The sequence below is a fragment of the Lethenteron reissneri genome, chromosome 68, assembly GCF_015708825.2.
Source record: "Lethenteron reissneri isolate LAM-NWPU_2019-01 chromosome 68, ASM1570882v1, whole genome shotgun sequence".
NCBI classification, from domain to species: domain Eukaryota; kingdom Metazoa; phylum Chordata; class Hyperoartia; order Petromyzontiformes; family Petromyzontidae; genus Lethenteron; species Lethenteron reissneri.
Genome location: NC_083846.1, coordinates 209344 through 228347, shown reverse-complemented (window position 1 = coordinate 228347; position 19004 = coordinate 209344). Strand labels below are relative to the sequence as shown.

The window sequence follows — 19004 nt, the reverse complement described above, 5'->3', positions numbered from 1 at the left end:
GCTGGCACAGCACAGGAAGGGGGAGGGTGGCCAGCACCACACCGGGACACCGAATCACACACACACACACACGTGTCCACACAGCAGCACATGCACCCACGCGCACCCACGCACACACACGCACCCACGTACACACCCACACACCCACGCACACACCCACGCACACACCCACGCACACAACCACGCACACAACCACGCACACACCCACGCACACACCCACGCACACACCCACGCACACACCCACGCACACACACGCACCCACGCACGCACCCACGCACGCACCCACGCACGCACCCACGCACACACCCACGCACACACCCACGCACACACCCACGCACACACCCACGCACACACCCACGCAACGCAGCGCTCACCTCCACGTGGTACTGTGCCGTTTCGGCCTTGATGTTGCTGGAGCGAGCATAGTTCTTGCGTTGCTCTGTTGGGACAACACAGCACCACGCACGGCCTCACGTCACGGGGCAGGGCACGGCCGCGGATAGCGGGGGGAGTGGGGGGGGAGTCACACGGAGAGCCACACGGAGAGCCACACCGAGTGGGGGAGGGGGGGGGCAATCGCTATTTTACGGAGACACTGGCCAAGTCAGGGCTCACGTGCGGGCTCTCCAAGGCCCGCTCCGTGTCGCCGATGTATCGAGGACCGCCACCGTCTCTCTCGTGTTCACCGCACGGCGCGGCTCTCGAATCACGCGAGTTGTTTGTGTTTTGTGACAGAGTTCGAATAAAAAAAAAAGAATGTCCCTTTCTTGTTGTTTTTAGTTTGCCGACCCCACCGAGCCAGCTCAGGTGGCGGTGTGCGACTCTCGCAGAGTGGGAACGGTGGAGCCCTCGCCGCGGCGCGCTCCCTCCACCTCGGGGAACACTTTTCACACAAAAGACAAAGATCCCCCCTACCGTGAAGCCTCTTGACAGACTGTCGGGGCAAGTGCTGTTAGTAGCGAGCAGCGGCACCTATGGAGGCCGCCACCGTGCCGCAGGAGAGGGGGCGCGAGTGGTTAGCGCTACGCCCGCCCGACCGCCTTTGTCTCCCGGTGGCGACGTTCACACACCACACCGATTACTCATTTGAGGCCGAGTCGACCTAGGCGAGGGCCCGGGACCGGTTCGCTACTTTTCGCACAAGGCAGTCCCCCCCCCCCTTCCCCCCTCTGGCAGCTACTCGGCGTTCAGTCAGGGGTCCTCCTCGTCGCGACGATGATGACCCACCGTGTGAATGGACGGACGACGGACAAAGGGATGGATGAACGGACAGACCGACGAACCGACGGACCGACGGACAGAGAGACAGACGGAGCGACGGAGCGACAAACGCCGATGGGGACCGGTGTCAAACGCCCCACCTCCCCCCACCCCGTGCCACCGTCTAGCGCCGACGTGGGTAAACTTTGCGGTGCGCGGCAGAAAATCGATTGCGGTCCCGACCGCGAGACGTCTCGGCGCTCACCGCCGCGCCCGGAAACTTTACGACGCCGCCGCTGGAAAGAGAGAGACAAAGGCCTCTCTCTCTCTCCCGCTCTCTCTGTGCAAGAGAGCTCCACGCGGCGCACAGAGCACGCCGGCGACACCAACCCCGGGAGCAGCTCCCTCGCAGGTTTGAGTGCCGCAGCTTCGAGCGGCTGCGGCGATTGTTTTGGTCGTATCTGTAACTTGGGATTCACTCCGGACGGCTTTTTCAAAAGGAATTTTGCCAATTATGGTCACAGCAGATGCATCTCCTTCCAACTGTTGATTGTGTATTGCATTTATTTGTTTCCTGTAACGCAGTTGTCTCTGCTCAGATCTCCATCTTGCTGTCTCTCTGCTCTGATCTATGTCTGGCTGTCTCTTTGCTGTTTTGCTGGGATTGCGGTTTGCTTAACTTTTATGAGGGAGAATGTTTCCACCATGCCGCCCTCTGGAGCACCTACACGGCTGCCGCCCTGCATCAAGCTCGCAAGGCCCCACAGTTAGCCACGGCGCCCATCGTCCGACCCACAGCGACGAGCCACTTCAGATGTGTACGTACACACACATGCGTGTGCACGTGTCTATGGAGGAGGCTCGTGAAGGACGCTGCTGCTACTGGGCAGTTGGAGACAGTCGCCCACCAGCAACAACAGCGGGCAGAGGAGCGACGCTCACAACAACGAGCGGAGCGTCGGGCGGCTAAAACGCAGAAAATTAGCAAAATAGGGGGCACAGCTGGCGCATCTGCCAGTCATCCGAGTTGGTCAACCCATGGCTCCTGGGTCTGTCCCGTGACAACCTCCGGTCAGCGAGCCTTCGACACTTCACGTGGCCTCAAAGCACACACCTGGCCTGGCACAAGTGCCGTGGTGACGTCACCCAGTTGCGAATGGTGGCAGCCGTCGTAGTTGTTGCTGTTTGCGTGCGTAATCGTGCGCGCACGCACAACCTTACCTGTCAGCGACGTCCCACCACGACCACCCCACAGACACATGCCCATCGCACGCACCGGACCAATCCTCCCTCTCCCCCTGCTTCAAAACCCCCAAATCGACAAGAGCCGGCGGCGGCGGCGGCGCTCCAAGCGGCGCGTCCTGACGGTGCGGCGGCTACCACGCCTCCCGCGACGAGATAATAGCGACCGCTGCAGCCGCGGCGGCGTTGCTATAAACACGGGCGGCGCTTTATTTATTTATTTATCATTGTCCGTCGGCGCGTGCCGCACACGTACCGTACAGCTGCTTGGCGGTGGTGCGGCGCTCCATGGCGCGCGGCGCAGAGAGGACGTCCCCGGGACTTTGTCTGCAGGCCACGCACACGCACAGACGTTCAGACGCACGCACGGGCGCGAAGACACGCGCAGACACGGAGATGCAGTGTCTGCGTGCGTCTGCATCGACGGTGCTGAAGATCCCCGGCTGGGACCTCCAGCCGCCATCGTCCACTGGACCAACCATGGCAACAGCTGACGATGCGGAGAGCTGACGAGGACGATGATGACGATTATGTTGATAGCTGACGAAAATAACGATGATGCAGATTGCTGACGATGATGATGCAGATAGCTGATGATGGTGATGAGCATGATTATAAATGGAGGGAAAAGCCGTAGAATGCGGAGAATAATCCAGGCAAACCAAGGGGAAAGAGAGACACGCAAACTCCTAATATACAGCAGGCATCAGGGTTGAGATTGAAGCCACGACCTCCTGCATACCAAGTGAGGAAATTACCGTCTCGCCACCGCGCCCCCCATGGACTCACAAACACGGAGGGGTCATCATCTATAGACTCGCACAGACCCATAGACTGGCATAGAGACCCATATACTCAAGAGATCTATGGATTCACATTGAGACCCACAGTCCCTAAGACCCACACAGAGATCTGTACAAAGGCAGCATCATCATCATCACCTCAGCAGTGATGATTCACCACTCCCGCTATTCAAGATGCAATCACGTGGCTTTTTGAACCACCTCGATCTACAACTACAGCTGCTGCTTTGCATTAACGACATCAGCCACGCGGAGGATACAGATCCATAGACTCACACAGAGATCCATAGACTCACATGGAGACCCTAAGACTCACACAGAGATCCATAGACTCACACGGAAAACCCTAAGACTCACACAGAGATCCATAGACTCACATGGAGACCCTAAGACTTACAGAGAACCACAGACTCGCACAGAGAACCACAGACTCGCACAGAGATCCACAGACTCGCACAGAGATCCACAGACTCGCACAGAGATTCACAGACTCGCACAGAGAACCATAGACTCGCACAGAGACCCATAGACTCACACAGAGACCCATAGACTCGCACAGAGAACCATAGACTCACACAGAGAACCATAGACTCGCACAAAGATACAGACTCACATGGAAACCCTAAGACTCACACAGAGATCCATAGACTCACATGGAGACCCTAATACTCGCACATAGATCCATAGACTCGCACAGAGATTCACAGACTCACACAGAGAACCATAGACTCGCACAGAGATCCATAGACTCACACAGAGATCCATAGACTCACACGGAGACCATAGACTCACACAGAGACCCATAGACTCGCACAGAGAACCATAGACTCACACAGAGAACCATAGACTCGCACAAAGATACAGACTCACATGGAGACCCTAAGACTCACACAGAGCTATCGAGCCACAACAGATACCCTAAGACTCTAAGAAGGAGGCACCATCACAGCGGTGAAGCGGCACTCCCTACCCCTCATCGTGTTTTATGTTTATAGATGACACCTTCGTAGCCCACGGCGCTTTGCATCGTGTTGAGAGCGGGGACGACAAGGAGAGGCGATTCAAGATGGCAGGGGCAGAGCAAGGGTCGAGGAGTGAGTGGCTGTAACAGAGGGCACCTTACACGGGAGAGTCACACGGGAGAGTGAAACGGGAGGGTTATACGGGAGAGTTACACGGGGGAGTGAAACGGAGCGGTGAGGACTTTTGAATCCGTTGGAGCGGAGTGATGGACAAAGGCAGGGAGACAGAGCAGAGGAGAGTTGCAGGAGCCACCATCCGGCTCTTCAACCACCTCATCATCATCCACCACCTCCTCAACATCATCCCCATCAACCACCACCTCATCATCATCATCAACCACATCATCAACATCAACCTCATCATCATCATCCCCATCAACCACATCATCATCATCATTATCATCATCCCCACCAACCACCTCATCATCATCATTATCATCATCCCCATCAACCACCTCATCATCCCCATCAACCACCGCAATGTAAACCCAGAGCCGTGATCACAGTCAACGTCAACCACAGGAGGAATTCCACGCCCTGGACACGGCCTGTTAAATGCACTGGCAACCATTTATGTAATCATTCACCTCATGTCATTCATTACCGAAATACCTGGAGACACACAGCGATGACAGAGAGATAGGTAGAGAGCCTGGAGATAGAGAGACCCACACGTCAACACACCGCTCCAGAAGGACACACACAAGACAAAGATCTCCCGCGTAGCCTCAACAGACTGCAGGGGCAAGTGTCGTTCATGAGTAGCAGCACCCGTGAAGGCCGGCACGGCACACGAGGGGGTGGGTGGCCAACACCACGCCCGGCCGCCTTTGTCTCCCCCAGTGGCGATGTTTACACACCACTGCACCAGGTACTCATTTCAGGTCGAGTCGACCTAGGGGAGGCCCAGGACCGGTTCAGATAATCGTCACTGGTGTTGGCCGTAAGCGGGAATCGCATCTGGGTCGCCAGGTTTGTAGCGCAGCGTAGCGCTAACCACTACACTACCACTCCCCACAGTAACACACCACATACACCACACACACACACACCACACAGGCACACACCACACACACACAGACACACCACACAGGCACACACCACACCCACACACCACACACCACACACACACAGCACACAGACACACAGAGACACACACACCACACAGACACACACACACACAGACACACCACACAGGCACACACCACACACACACACCACACACACCACACAGACACAGCACACAGACACACACACCACACAGACACACAGAGACACACAGACATCACACAGACACACAGAGACACACACAGACATCACACAGACACACACACACCCCAGAACGGGGGCCACACGTCCATCTGCCTCGCGGCCCAACGACTCTTCCTCCTCCTCTGCGGGCCAGCGCGAGGGAGAGTCCTCCTCGTTGTCCTCCCCCTCGGGCCCCAACCCTCGCAGGGATCGGCACGCGTGCACCGAACCGTTCGGTACGCACCGAACCGCTCGGTACGCACCGAGCCAATCGGCACGCGTCGTCGGCTCACCGCAGTGGCGCGTGGCGTAGTGAGCGGCGAGTTGCTCCCCACGTGGCCGCGCTCGGTGGCTCCTCCCGCCGACTCGCTCGCTCCCGGCGGGACTCTCTGAAACGACGGGGCAGACGGGAACACTTTTTAGAATTCAGCCTCTCGCATCTCCACGGGTGGATATACAAACAACGAATCAAGCCGCACTGCGTGGCGACGTCAACAAGTTACACAACAAATATGAATCGATTGTGAACACCGCGACCATGACGATAATGAGGAGGAGGAAGAGGAAACTCTGCGATGGCGCTTGCAAGTGGCAGCTTCGTGCCAGCAAGGCGCCCCCCCCCCCCCCCCCAGGTGTTCAAGCAAAAACATTTCATCACTTGACTTGACATTCGGTGGCTCAGCGGTAAAGCGAGATGCCCCTCGCAATCAGAACGGCTTGAGCTCACATCGCGGTATGCAGCGAGTGGTTACACTGCAGATACCCCCACCCCCTGCCATGGGAACGTGGAATGTCCCACCGCTGGCTCTGCAGGGCTGTAAACGGCAGGCGAGCTCCGATGCCTTACTTCCCCCGGCACCTGCGATAAGCAGAGTTGGCTACGTACGGTACAAAAGAAGTTCAACACATGTACACTATACGCTATACGCTACATACACGATACACACACTACACAAACCATGTAAGAGCAATGACATCTCTTTCGACGCAAACTCCACCACTTTACAAAAGTGGAGTTGGATTCCAACCTCTGAAGCCACTGCCCCTAGCGTTGGGCACTGCGACTCGCGAACTGAACATTTAAACCGGGCAGCCTCCCTGCCCTGCACTGCCTTCAAGTTTCACACACACAGACACACTCGAGTTTATTGTTAACTTAACAAAGCAGTGAACCATCTTGCCCCAGCCTACACCCATTACGCCCCGCTCAAAGTCCCTAACATCTGGGGGATGCAGATCTGCTCTCCGCATTCCCAGGTCGAAGCTTCTTCGGTCGATGGGTGACCGAGACTTTTCCCCGTGTAGGCTACGGAACGGTCTTGCACGAGATACCAGAAGGGGCTTCTCTCTCAGAGAGTCTGTGGACATCTTTTTAATTGGTCTTTAAACCGATTTACGCATATATACGCTTCCGCTTGTTAAACTTTTAGTTCATTTTGTGAATCTATTCTTAGAATGTGTTTATAATATAATTATTATGATGCCGTCTGCTGCCGTGTCATGTACAGCACTTTGAGATCCTTGATCAAAAGCCGCTAGATCGATAGAATGATTCTTCTTCTTGGTTCTTTCGGTAAAGTCACGTAGAAGGGAAATAATAAAATAAAACATAATTAAATCATTCTCACGACATATCGGCCACAACGTAAGCAGCCGTCCACAGGTGAAGAACAGGGATGTCGGAAAGACAGCGTCTGAATGATTATTATCATTATCACGCTCACAAAGACTGGCATGGCTACCTCAACCTACAGGTTTCCACGCTGCTGTGATTCAGGCGCCACGGTGGCTAGGAGATGTTAACTACCTCGCCTGGTGTACAACAGGAGGTTGCGAGTTCAATCCAGATCCCGACGCCTGCTGCTGCTGCTGTATATTTTGAGTTTGTCTCTTTCTGCGCGTGTGGATTTTCCTCCAGATCATCCGTTTTCCCCCCTCCACATTTAGAATCGACTATCACGCGTTTAGAGTATTTGGCTGCTAGAAATGTCCACGTGATGATGAGAAGCCACTTGCTTCAGCTATCATTTGTGGCCACATCGCTAAGCGGGGCCCTCACCTGGCAAACTAAAAATATGATTCTTAGTTTATATCATGGGACCTCCTTTGCCAGTACCAAAATATGAGAATAGGTTTTCCCCTTTTTTCTGGCAACAAAGCAGCTGTGTTAAGATGTTAAAACAACGAACTGAAACCTTTTACAAGGAATCATGTCTGCATTAACCACAATGCTTGTGGTCAGAAAGCCGTCTGGTGTGGACCAATCACTTTCAAGGAAGATGCATATATTATCAGATAATGTTTTTGTTTGCATTCTGACCACAAGCATTGTGGTTAATGCAGAAATGATTCCTTGTAAAAGGTTTCAGTTTGGTGTTTTAACAACTTAACGCAGCTGTTTTGTTGCCAGAAAAAAGGTGAAAAGCCTATTCTCATGTTAGTTTATAGTTTAGTTTTTTTATAACGCAGTTAACCGATAGCACAGTCCACCCCACAGAAAGGGCTCAAAAACGACAAGCAAATGACAATAAAACGGCACCATACGGCAACAGGCGTTTGGGGGGTGGTGAACACATGGCCCTTGGATCCTGGGTGCAACAAGTAGAATGGACATTGTTGCTACAACCCCAGCGACTTTTGCAAACGAGCTCCCGTGACGGAGCGAGCGAGCGAGCCAGCGGTGACTCGATGTGGCCGCAGCTGCAGCGCTGTCCGCCCCCCCTGGTGCCGATCGTGTCCCCACCACCGGGACGGAATTCACCCTCCATCAGAATCTTTAACTCACACCCTGGGGAGACAATCCGACGAGCTATGACGCCCTCTCGTTTTTTACTACAGATGTTCTAAGTCGGGGGTGGGTCGGCAAGTTACAACGACGGTCACCCACCCAGTCACCCACCCAGTCACCCACCCAGTCACCCACCCAGTCACCCACCCAGTCACCCAATCCAGTCACCCACCCAGTCACCCACCCAGTCACCCACCCAGTCACCCACCTAGTCACCCACCCAGTCACCCACCCAGTCACCCACCCAGTCACCCACCTAGTCATCCACCTAGTCACCCACCTAGTCACCCACCCAGTCATCCCACTGCAGGTCACCTCATTTCTCTCTCTGCTTCTTCCCTCGCACTGCTCCACTCTGGAATACCCTCCTCCTCCCACAATCACCACCACCACCACCACCAACACCACCACAAGCATCACCACCACCACCACGAGCATCACCACCACCACCACTACCATCGTCTCTTCCACTGCCCCAAGCTCTCACAACAATAACAACAACCTCGCTCAACCCAAGGGACGCTGTTCACGGATCTCGTTATCAGTTAGGACTCCGATCATCGTGCCGTTAATTGCTGGCCGCACAGCAAGCGTTGTTAAAGACGCGCCAATTGCCGTTGCTTCACAGATTGAGGTGATGTCATCGCCACGAAGAGGTGCAGGAGGTGACTATGATCATCGGTCACCATCTGACCCAACCCGGGTTCCCTAGTAAGGGTGTCAAGGCCTCCCAAGGAAGAAATGTCGTGGGAATGTGGAAGGTTCACATTCCTATGACGCTGGCGAGTTTAACCATGCAGCAACCAACATTGACTCCCCACTCCCCTCTCCCCCTCCAAAGTGGTTCTCATTTATCAGCTATCGGAGGGATGGTGGGCTGGGTCAACCCCCTCAAACTTGGATTTGAACTCACGACCTTCCGACGGCGAGCCGCTCGCACCACCGCAGATCCACCTGGCCACGGTGGCACGGCCAGAGGGGTGGCGAGTGGCACGGCCAGGTGTAGCGCGTAGCACCGATTCTTGTTGTAGAGGCTCAGTGTTAAAAAAGAAAACAAAATAAATTAAATCACGACGTTTCGGAGGCAACACAAGCTTCCGTCTCCAGGTGGAACCGTCACAGAAAAATTCCACCTGAAGACGGAAGCTTGTGTTGCCTCCGAAACGTCGTCATTTAATTTATTTGTTTTCCTTTTTAACCTACGTGACCTTTACGGAAAAAACCAAAGAGTATGGATCCTTGCAGTCACGAAAGCTTCAAATCTAGAAAGGCTCCGTGTTATCGTATCGGGGCCGCATTGCCACAGTCGCCATGCCAGGCGACGTGCCGCGAACCTCGGCCCGGCAAGGGCAGAGCACGGACCCACTGGACACCAGAGGTCGCAAACGGGTTTTGATTCCTTACCCGTACCCGGCCGCACCAGGGTCGCAAACGGGTACCCGTACCCTACCCGATACCCGGCTACCCGTACCCGGCCGGGTACGGGTAGGGTACGGGTAGGGTACGGGTAGGGTACGGTTAGGGTACGGGTAGGGTACGGGTAGGGTACGGGTACGGGTACCCGATTGAGACCTCTGGGATGAAGCCATGTTGCAGGCGCGGGTGGGTTGATTCTAGGAACTTGAATTGTGAGAAGAGACAAGACGTTGGTAAATGAGTGACAAACGGTGACTCACCAGTGACTCACGACCTGCCCGTACCCGGCCGCACCAGGGTCGCAAACGGCTACCGGGTATCGGGTAGGGTACGGGTATCGGGTACCCGGTTGCGACCTCTGCTGGACACGGAGCGCGATGGATTCCTCCAGTCGCTAAAACAAGACTCCAATTCTGGACCTCTCTCGCTCTCTCCCTCTCTCTCTGCGGGTTACCAGGGGGATGGGCCAGGGGGATGGGCCATCCCCCTGGTAACCCGCACACAAACACCGCAGCGTGCCCAACAAGCGAGGACGATGCGCGTTCGGTGCGTTTAAAATAGATCGAGCCGACGAGAAAGAACAAAAGTCGCGGCGCTGTAAACGCGCGGCTCCCAGTGCGTCACGAGCGGCCAGAGAGCGCGAGGTTGGTGTGGTGAGGGCGGTGGTGGTGGTGGGGGTTGTTACAATCGTAAAAAGGTGAACACGAAAAAAACCCACGCACTTTAGAGAACTGCGTCGTCGATAAGGAACGCTTCCTATCAGCCGCGCTGTCCGCACAAACAGATAAAAAAAAACCTTCAACGCCCAAACGGGGGCGGGGGGGGGGAAGTTGAACCGAGAGAGAACGAGGACGAGCGAGGGGACGAGCGAGCCAGTGGTCGGTGGTGCGGAACGGTCCATCACCATTTTTGCCGGGACCGGTCAACCAGCCCCCCCCCACCCTCCCCGCCCCCCCCCCTCAGCCCCCCCCCACCCTCCCCGCCCCCCCCCCCCTCAGCCCCCCCCCACCCTCCCCACCCCCCCCCCGCCGTGTTGACCGCGGGGGACAAAAGGCACCAGCGGCAGCGCCGCTGACGCAGGCAGCGCCGCCCAGGTGGGTCAACAACAACAACAAGAACTCGTGGCAATGGAACATCAATAAATACTCAACCCGGCTGGGCATTCCGCGGGACCTGTGGATAGAAGCAGAAGGGCGCCGCGGTGGCGGGGAGATGTTGACTCCCTCGCCCGGTGTGCAGGAGGTCGTGGGTTCGATGCCGACCCTGACGACTGCTGCTGTATATTTGGAGTGTGTCTCTCTCATCATCACGGTGGCTAGGAGATGTTAACTACCTCGCCTGGTGTGCAGTAGGTCGTGGGTTCGATCCCGACCCTGACGACGCCTGCTGCTGCTGTGTACGTGGAGTCTGCGTCTCTCTCCCCCCGTGGTCACTACATGGATTTGTCTCCGGGTCCTCCTCCGGCTTTTCCCGTCTACGTTCAGAATCAACGTCACGCGTTTAGAGAATGTGGCTGCTGTGAATATCCACACGATGACCATGATGACGATGAACACTTTGTTGAGCGACCATTGTAATGGCCAGGTCGTTTCTGACAAAGAGAGTTACATAGCAGCTCAGTGGCGGCGCCTACCTTGGTAAAATAAAAATATTATTTTTTATGTAATATACTGAGAGCATTTCGAAGGCCCCCCCCCCCCCCCTCAAGCGGACTTGAGTTGCGCACGCAAGTAAACAACCCTTGCGCTGGTTTGATCTTCCTTCAATAAATAGCGCCCACTCTGCCATGAGACGTCGCTGGTTGGAGCACTTCTCCTATTTACGATGGGACCGCCTGTTCGGCACAAAACTAACATCAATAATGTACGCGAGAGCCCCTTAAAACAAAAAATACCCCCCTCCCACCTTCTTTTATATCACACGCCGCACAAAAAAAACTGAACGCGTGCACACACACACACAGCCCAGCCGTATCCGGCATAAACACACAGCCCCATTGCATCGCGTGCCATGCGACAGACTCCACGCCCTTGGGGCACCCAAACGCGATGCGATGACTCTGCACCAGGACGATGCCCCCAAGATCCAAGTGGCTCACGCAGTTAAAATCCGGAATGTCGCCGGCTCAAATCCTGTCCGGGGTGGGGGTCGTGGTGATCGATTCAGCCCATCACCCCGCACCTCCGGGGTGGGATGGGTTATAGCTGCGGGAGAGAACGTGTCAACGCGTAAACGTCTCGCGGCGGTGCGCAGTTCCGATAAACGAGTCCTCTCCTTCGCCGCTCTGCGGTTTTCGTTTCGCGTTTTGTGCGATTTTTTTAGATTTCCGAATGGAATCGGCCGGTTTTTTTTACACTTTTGGCGTCCAACCCCCATCGGTGGCACCTTCAGTGCATCGGGTTCACAAATCAGTGGCACAGGTGACTCTCCTCCCCACCATCCCCTGTAGGGGAGGGGCACGGGTGGATACGCACGGTGCAAATGAAGTTCAACGTACAGTGGAACCCACTCTTAACACTTAACCTCTCATATTCTTGGTTCTTTCGGTAAAGTCACATAGAAGGGAAACAATAAAATAAAAATATATATTAAATTAAATAATATAAATATAATTGTGTTTTTTATTTTTATTATTATTATTTTATTATTTCCCTTCTACTTGACTTTACCGAAAAAAACTAAAATATGAATCCCTGCAGTCACGAAAGCTTCAAATCTAAATTTTACGTCTCGTTAAGTGTCAAGTGATTTAGTCATTAAGCGAGTATAGGAAACACACGTCAAAGGCCTAATTCGTTCCGATAGCATCGAAAGTTACCTTCACCCAAAAAAACCCGTACTTTATAATGTTGAAATGGATATTAATACAAAATGATACTGACACCATTATTAACAAATGCGTTCATGAATATTGACTGTACCTACGACAGCCCGTCGTTACCAGACATTGGGCTCTATGGAGACACGACACACTATGGAGATGCTACACTACACTATACACCACACTGGGCTCTATAGAGGCACTACACTACACTATACACTACACTCTACATACTGGGCTCTATAGAGGCACTACAATAAACTACACACTACACGACACACTATGGAGATGCTACACTACACTATACACCACACTGGGCTCTAGAGGCACTACACTACACTATACACTACACTCTACATACTGGGCTCTATAGAGGCACTACAATAAACTACACACTACACTACACTCTATGGAGGCACTGCACTACAATACACTACACTACACACTGGGCTCTATGGAGCACTACAATACACTATACACTACACTGGGCTCTATGGAGCACTGCAATACACTATACACTACACACTACACAGGGCTCTGTGGAGGCCCGTGGTTAAGTGATTAGTCGTGAAGAGGGATGCTCGTGAAGAGGGATGCTCGTGAAGAGGGATGCGTGCGACTCATTGTATTTGTTGACCCGCGAGAGCCGAGCCAAGTCAAAGGCGTCTCTCTCTTTCAAGACTCTCCCTGGCTGCCACTTAGGCAGAGTTTTTTATTTGACGACGTCCCCCCCCCCCCGCCCCCCCGAGCCGATTGACGGCGAGCGCGACTCGCGATTTCGCAGTCGACGTACCGAGGAGCCAGGGGCAGCGGAATCATCCGGTCGTTGTCCGGTGCCGCAAATCCCTCCACCACCCGGCACGGCCAAAACAAAGTGAAGCCGTTTGGACGCCGCCGATGGCGAAATCGGTTTCGGCTCAACCTCGCCCGGGTCGTCGACAATTCTGATTGGCGACTTACTTTGTTAAATGGGGTCGGATCGCCGCGTCAAGGCGGAGGGCGCGCGTCTTGTCGTGCAAGAAGCGACACCGTGACCGTTCAAAGCTCGCCCCGCTGCATCGGCTCCCGGCTGCTGAACGGACGCATTCTGTCGCTCTCGTTACACACAGAGAGTGCTCGCCACAAACGAACCACCACACCTCTCCGATCTCGTCAAGGAGCAGGTAACCATCATCGTGGGAACTCCGCTCAACCTCGCAGCGGCTTTTGGCTAATCGTTGGACAAAGACGGTCACCGCATCGCCTGGCGCTTTCAGACGCGCTGCTTCTCCGGCCGTCTGGAACGCTCTTCCCCTTTCGATATTAGAAAGCCACTGGGAGCCGTGCACTTTTAAATCGTCATCATCATCATCATCGAGGTTGACAAACTCGTTTGTTTAGAACTGATTTGTGTGTTTAGTTTGTGGTCTCCCGCCCCCACCTCCGGCCTCAGCCCGTCACATGACCCCGGCTTCCTTGCTAAACCAAACTCTTGTTTATTTTACCAGATGAAGCCCATTGAGCCCTTTTTCAAAAGTGACCTGGGCCTCAAATGATAACTCGGCGAGGTGGCTTACCATGCAGACATTTTAAATGCAGCCAAATGCTCTAAACTCGCGATGTCGATTCTAAATGTTGGAGGGAAAACCGGAGGACCCGGAGAAAAATCCACGCGATCAGAGAGAGAGAGAGAGACACCGCAAACTCCAAATATACAACAGCAGCAGCAGGCGTCAGGGTCGGGATCGAACCCACGACCTCCTGCACACCAGGCGAGGGAGATGACATCCCGGTTACGACCCTCGCAGATTTAGACCCTAGTTATTAAACAAGATGTATTATGATTCCACGATATTTGACCTTTGTTAATGATTAAGATTCGTTGAAACTGCCTCGTGAATATACCCCTCCCCCAGTCCAGGGGTCACGGGCTTGCGGCTCTTTAAAGTGACCGCTGTTTCGCGACGTTTATTTATTGGAGGAACGGCCACCGTCTCCCGTGTCCACCACACGTGGTGGACTGTGGCGGCTCTTGAAATATTGAGCGGTTTTTTTCTTTCACAGAATCCAAAATAAATAAATGGCTACTCTTGTTATTTTGGATGCAATCTCCCCTCCCCCCTGCTGCCTTAGCCGGTAGCAGGATAGCATTGTAATGTTTGAGCAAAGCTTACAAGTGTTATTATTGTATATGCAGGGACTCATCTACTTAGACCAAACCTGGTCCAGACGTCCAGTTGCCTGTTCGGACCGAGAGGCCGAGGTTCAACCGCCACTCAATAAATGGCGGTGATGGCATCTGCGTCTACAGAACATGAAGAACCAGTGGCGTCTACATCTACAGAACGTGAAGAACCAGTGACATCTACATCTACAGAACGTGAAGAACCAGTGGCGTCTACATCTACAGAACGTGAAGAACCAGTGGCATTTACATCTACATAACGTGAAGAACCAGTGGCATTTACATCTGCAGAACGTGAAGAACCAGTGGCATCTACATCTGCAGAACGTGAAGAACCAGTGGCATCTACATCTACAGAACGTGAAGAACCAGTGGCGTCTACATCTACAGAACGTGAAGAACCAGTGGCATCTACATTTACAGAAGGTGAAGAACCAGTGGCGTCTACATCTACAGAACGTGAAGAACCAGTGGCATTTACATCTGCAGAACGTGAAGAACCAGTGGCATCTACATCTGCAGAACGTGAAGAACCAGTGGCATCTACATCTACAGAACGTGAATAACCAGTGGCATCTAAATCTATAGAACGTGAGGAACCAGTGGCATCTACGTCTGCAGAACGTGTCGCTCTCTATTCAAATTTATTTTAATTAAACGTCTCCCGAACTCCTTCCATCGTCTCAATTGCAACTCCGTCACCCAGCTAGTTTCGGAGGTGAACAGCCCCCCCCCCCCCCGCACCGTGCAAGAAGCCACGGGGACAAGCAGCGTCGCTGTTGGGGCTGCCGGACAGTAACACGCCACCAACACTCGAGCCTACAGATTCGTTTTGTAATAGCAGTCGTAATGCGATGTTTCCATGCTCCACTATCAGCTGGAATAAAGATTAAGTACGAATTATTTTTTTTACGTCTCAACAGATTTGCCAATGACTCTCTTCTCTGCCAACAGTTAAAAGCGGTTGTCGTTGTTTTACTGCCCGTGCGTGAAGTGATCGTGGGCAGGTGGCGGGGAGGCACGGTTTACGACCGCCAGACTTATAGGGCCCGTGGTTATTAGGACCCTGGGTTTTATGGGACCGCTGCACTTGTGGCAGGGTGTGGTCAGGTGACATTCCTGCCCACCCTCGGTCCAGGAGTCAAACTGTGCACATTGGACTTGCTGTGCCCTGCTGGCGAGCGTAGCGGCGAGCGTGTTGCCGCTATGATCTGGGCGGAACGAGTTCCATACCCGCTCACGGCCGCACCTCCGGTTAGCACGGTTGGCTAGGTACGGCGCGAAAGAAGTTCAACATATGTACATACAGCCAACACCAGCGACGATTATCTGAACCGGTCATGGGCCTCCTCTAGGTCAACTCGCCCTGAAATGAGTACCCGGTGCGGTGTGTAGTAAACATCGTCACTGGGGAGACAGAGGCGGCCGGGCCTGGTGCCGGCCTTCCTTAGGCGCCGCTACTCGCTAACGGCACGTGCCCCAAAAGTGTGTAGTGGCCACGACACGGGAGATGCAGATGCATTGCCGCCCCTTGCGTGGTGCACGCCGCATCAGCGGGAGACGACGGCACGCAGAGCCCCACGGCTCCGCTCAACGGGGCTGCACTTGGCACCGCAAATTCCCGCTGCTGCTGCTGCTCAAACGAGCTTTTAGAGCGAGTGGTGGAAAATCCACGTTGCTATGGCGGGGGCGTGAAGCTCCACGTTGCTATGGCGGGAACGTGAATCTCCACGTTGCTATGGCCGGAGCGTGAATCTCCACGTTGCTATGGCGGGGGCGAGAATCTCCACATTGCTATGGCGGGGGTGAGAAGCTCCACGTTGCTATGGCGGGGGCGAGAATCTCCACGTTGCTATGGCAGGGGCGAGAATCTCCACGTTGCTATGGCGGGGGTGAGAAGCTCCACGTTGCTATGGCAGGGGCGAGAATCTCCACGTTGCTATGGTGGGGGTGAGAATCTCCACGTTGCTATGGCGGGAACGTGAATCTCCACGTTGCTATGGCCGGAGCGTGAATCTCCACGTTGCTATGGCGGGGGCGAGAATCTCCACATTGCTATGGCGGGGGTGAGAAGCTCCACGTTGCTATGGCGGGGGCGAGAATCTCCACGTTGCTATGGCAGGGGCGAGAATCTCCACGTTGCTATGGCGGGGGTGAGAAGCTCCACGTTGCTATGGCAGGGGCGAGAATCTCCACGTTGCTATGGTGGGGGTGAGAATCTCCACGTTGCTATGGCGGGGGTGAGAATCTCCACGTTGCTATGGTGGGGGTGAGAATCTCCACGTTGCTATGGTGGGGGTGAGAATCTCCACATTGCTATGGTGGGGGTGAGAATCTCCACGTTGCTATGGTGGGGGTGAGAATCTCCACGTTGCTATGGCAGGGCGAGAATCTCCACGTCGCTATGGTGGGGGTGAGAAGCTCCACGTTGCTATGGCAGGGCGAGAATCTCCACGTTGCTATGGTGGGGGTGAGAATCTCCACGTTGCTATGGCGGGGGTGAGAAGCTCCACGTTGCTATGGTGGGGGTGAGAATCTCCACGTTGCTATGGTGGGGGTGAGAATCTCCACGTTGCTATGGTGGGGGCGAGAATCTCCACATTGCTATGGCGGGGGTGAGAATCTCCACGTTGCTATGGCAGGGCGAGAATCTCCACGTTGCTATGGTGGGGGTGAGAAGCCCCACGTTGCTATGGCAGGGCGAGAATCTCCACGTTGCTATGGTGGGGGTGAGAATCTCCACGTTGCTATGGCGGGGGTGAGAATCTCCACGTTGCTATGGCGGGGGTGAGAATCTCCACGTTGCTATGGTGGGGGTGAGAATCTCCACGTTGCTATGGCGGGGGTGAGAATCTCCACGTTGCTATGGCAGGGCGAGAATCTCCACGTTGCTATGGTGGGGGTGAGAAGCTCCACGTTGCTATGGCGGGGCGAGAATCTCCACGTTGCTATGGCGGGGGTGAGAATCTCCACGTTGCTATGGCGGGGGTGAGAATCTCCACGTTGCTATGGCAGGGGTGAGAATCTCCACGTTGCTATGGCGGGGGCGAGAATCTCCACGTTGCTATGGTGGGGGTGAGAATCTCCACGTTGCTATGGCGGGGGTGAGAATCTCCACGTTGCTATGGCGGGGGTGAGAATCTCCACGCTGCTATGGCGGGGGTGATAATCTCCACGTTGCTATGGCGGGGGTGAGAATCTCCACGTTGCTATGGCGGGGGTGAGAATCTCCACGCTGCTATGGCGGGGGTGAGAATCTCCACGCTGCTATGGCGGGGGTGAGAATCTCCACGTTGCTATGGCGGGGGCCGAGTCACTCTAACCACCCTTGATCTTTCCCACAAAATGGTAGTCGTTTTATATCGAGCCGCCCCCCCCCCCCCCCTCTGGAGAGAAGATGATGGGCCGCGTTCACCGCCGCGTGCAGGATTCGACCTTGCGGCAGAGCCACCTGTGCTCGAGACGCCGTTCCGCAAGCGCTGGGGGGTGCTGGTGGGGGGGTGTTGAAACATTTGGCTTCGGTCAAATCAAAAACGCATTAAAACTGAGAGTTGTGAAACGTTAGCCAAGCGAGTGGCACGACGAGGGTGGTGGTGAGAGTCGATGGGAAACGCGAGGCCAGGGAGTTTCCGCCGCTCCAGATGAACCTCTCTCTCTCCGCAGGACGCCGCGTCCTCTTCCCACGGCCGCCCCTCGCGCCGTCCGATGGCGTGCCACCCACGTCTCGCGTCGAATCAGGAGCCACGTCTCGCGAACAGAGACGCGGGTCCCTTTCCCACAGAAATATGTTGCAGTTTCGCCAGCGTTGGTTCAAGCAAGGCCGACTTCTGCTCGAGACAATTAATGTCATCCGTAATAGGTATTTTTTGGGGGGTGAGATCACGTAAATATATGAATGTGTCGTTAAAAACCCACCACCACCTGACACGGCCAACTAGTGAGGGTTGTCACGTAAACAGAACGTGCCAATTCGTCACAAGTACAACACTAGTGTATAGTAGTGTATATTGGTGTAGTGTATAGTGTAGTGTGTAGTGTAGTGTATAGTGTAGTGTATAGTGTAGTGTATAGTGTAGTGTAGTATATAGTGTAGTGTATAGTAGTGTAGTGTATAGTAGTGTAATGTAAAGTGGTGTAGTGTATAGTGTAGTATACTAGTACAGCACTATCCGGTTGTGTGTTGGGGAGCCAAGCCACAACATTTACAATCCGAGTACGACGTTTCGCCAGTAATTACAACCAGCTTCATCAGGCGACAGCCCAACCCCCCCCCCCTCTATTATGGATGATATTGCCT

General features: G+C 54.3%; 1 protein-coding gene across 1 annotated transcript in view; it reads right to left on the bottom strand.

Moving 5' to 3' along the window:
- Positions 1 to 19004, bottom strand: part of LOC133360287 (epidermal growth factor receptor kinase substrate 8-like) — a 58333-nt gene that overhangs the window by 18468 nt on the left and 20861 nt on the right. Inside the window, exons 4-6 of the mRNA XM_061578930.1 lie at positions 5812 to 5907; positions 2699 to 2769; positions 375 to 439 (exon numbers count right to left, since the gene is read on the bottom strand). Of these exons, the coding sequence (XP_061434914.1) occupies positions 375 to 439; positions 2699 to 2732 (99 nt within the window). The 5' untranslated portion in view covers positions 2733 to 2769; positions 5812 to 5907. The remainder of the gene's footprint in view (positions 1 to 374; positions 440 to 2698; positions 2770 to 5811; positions 5908 to 19004) is intronic.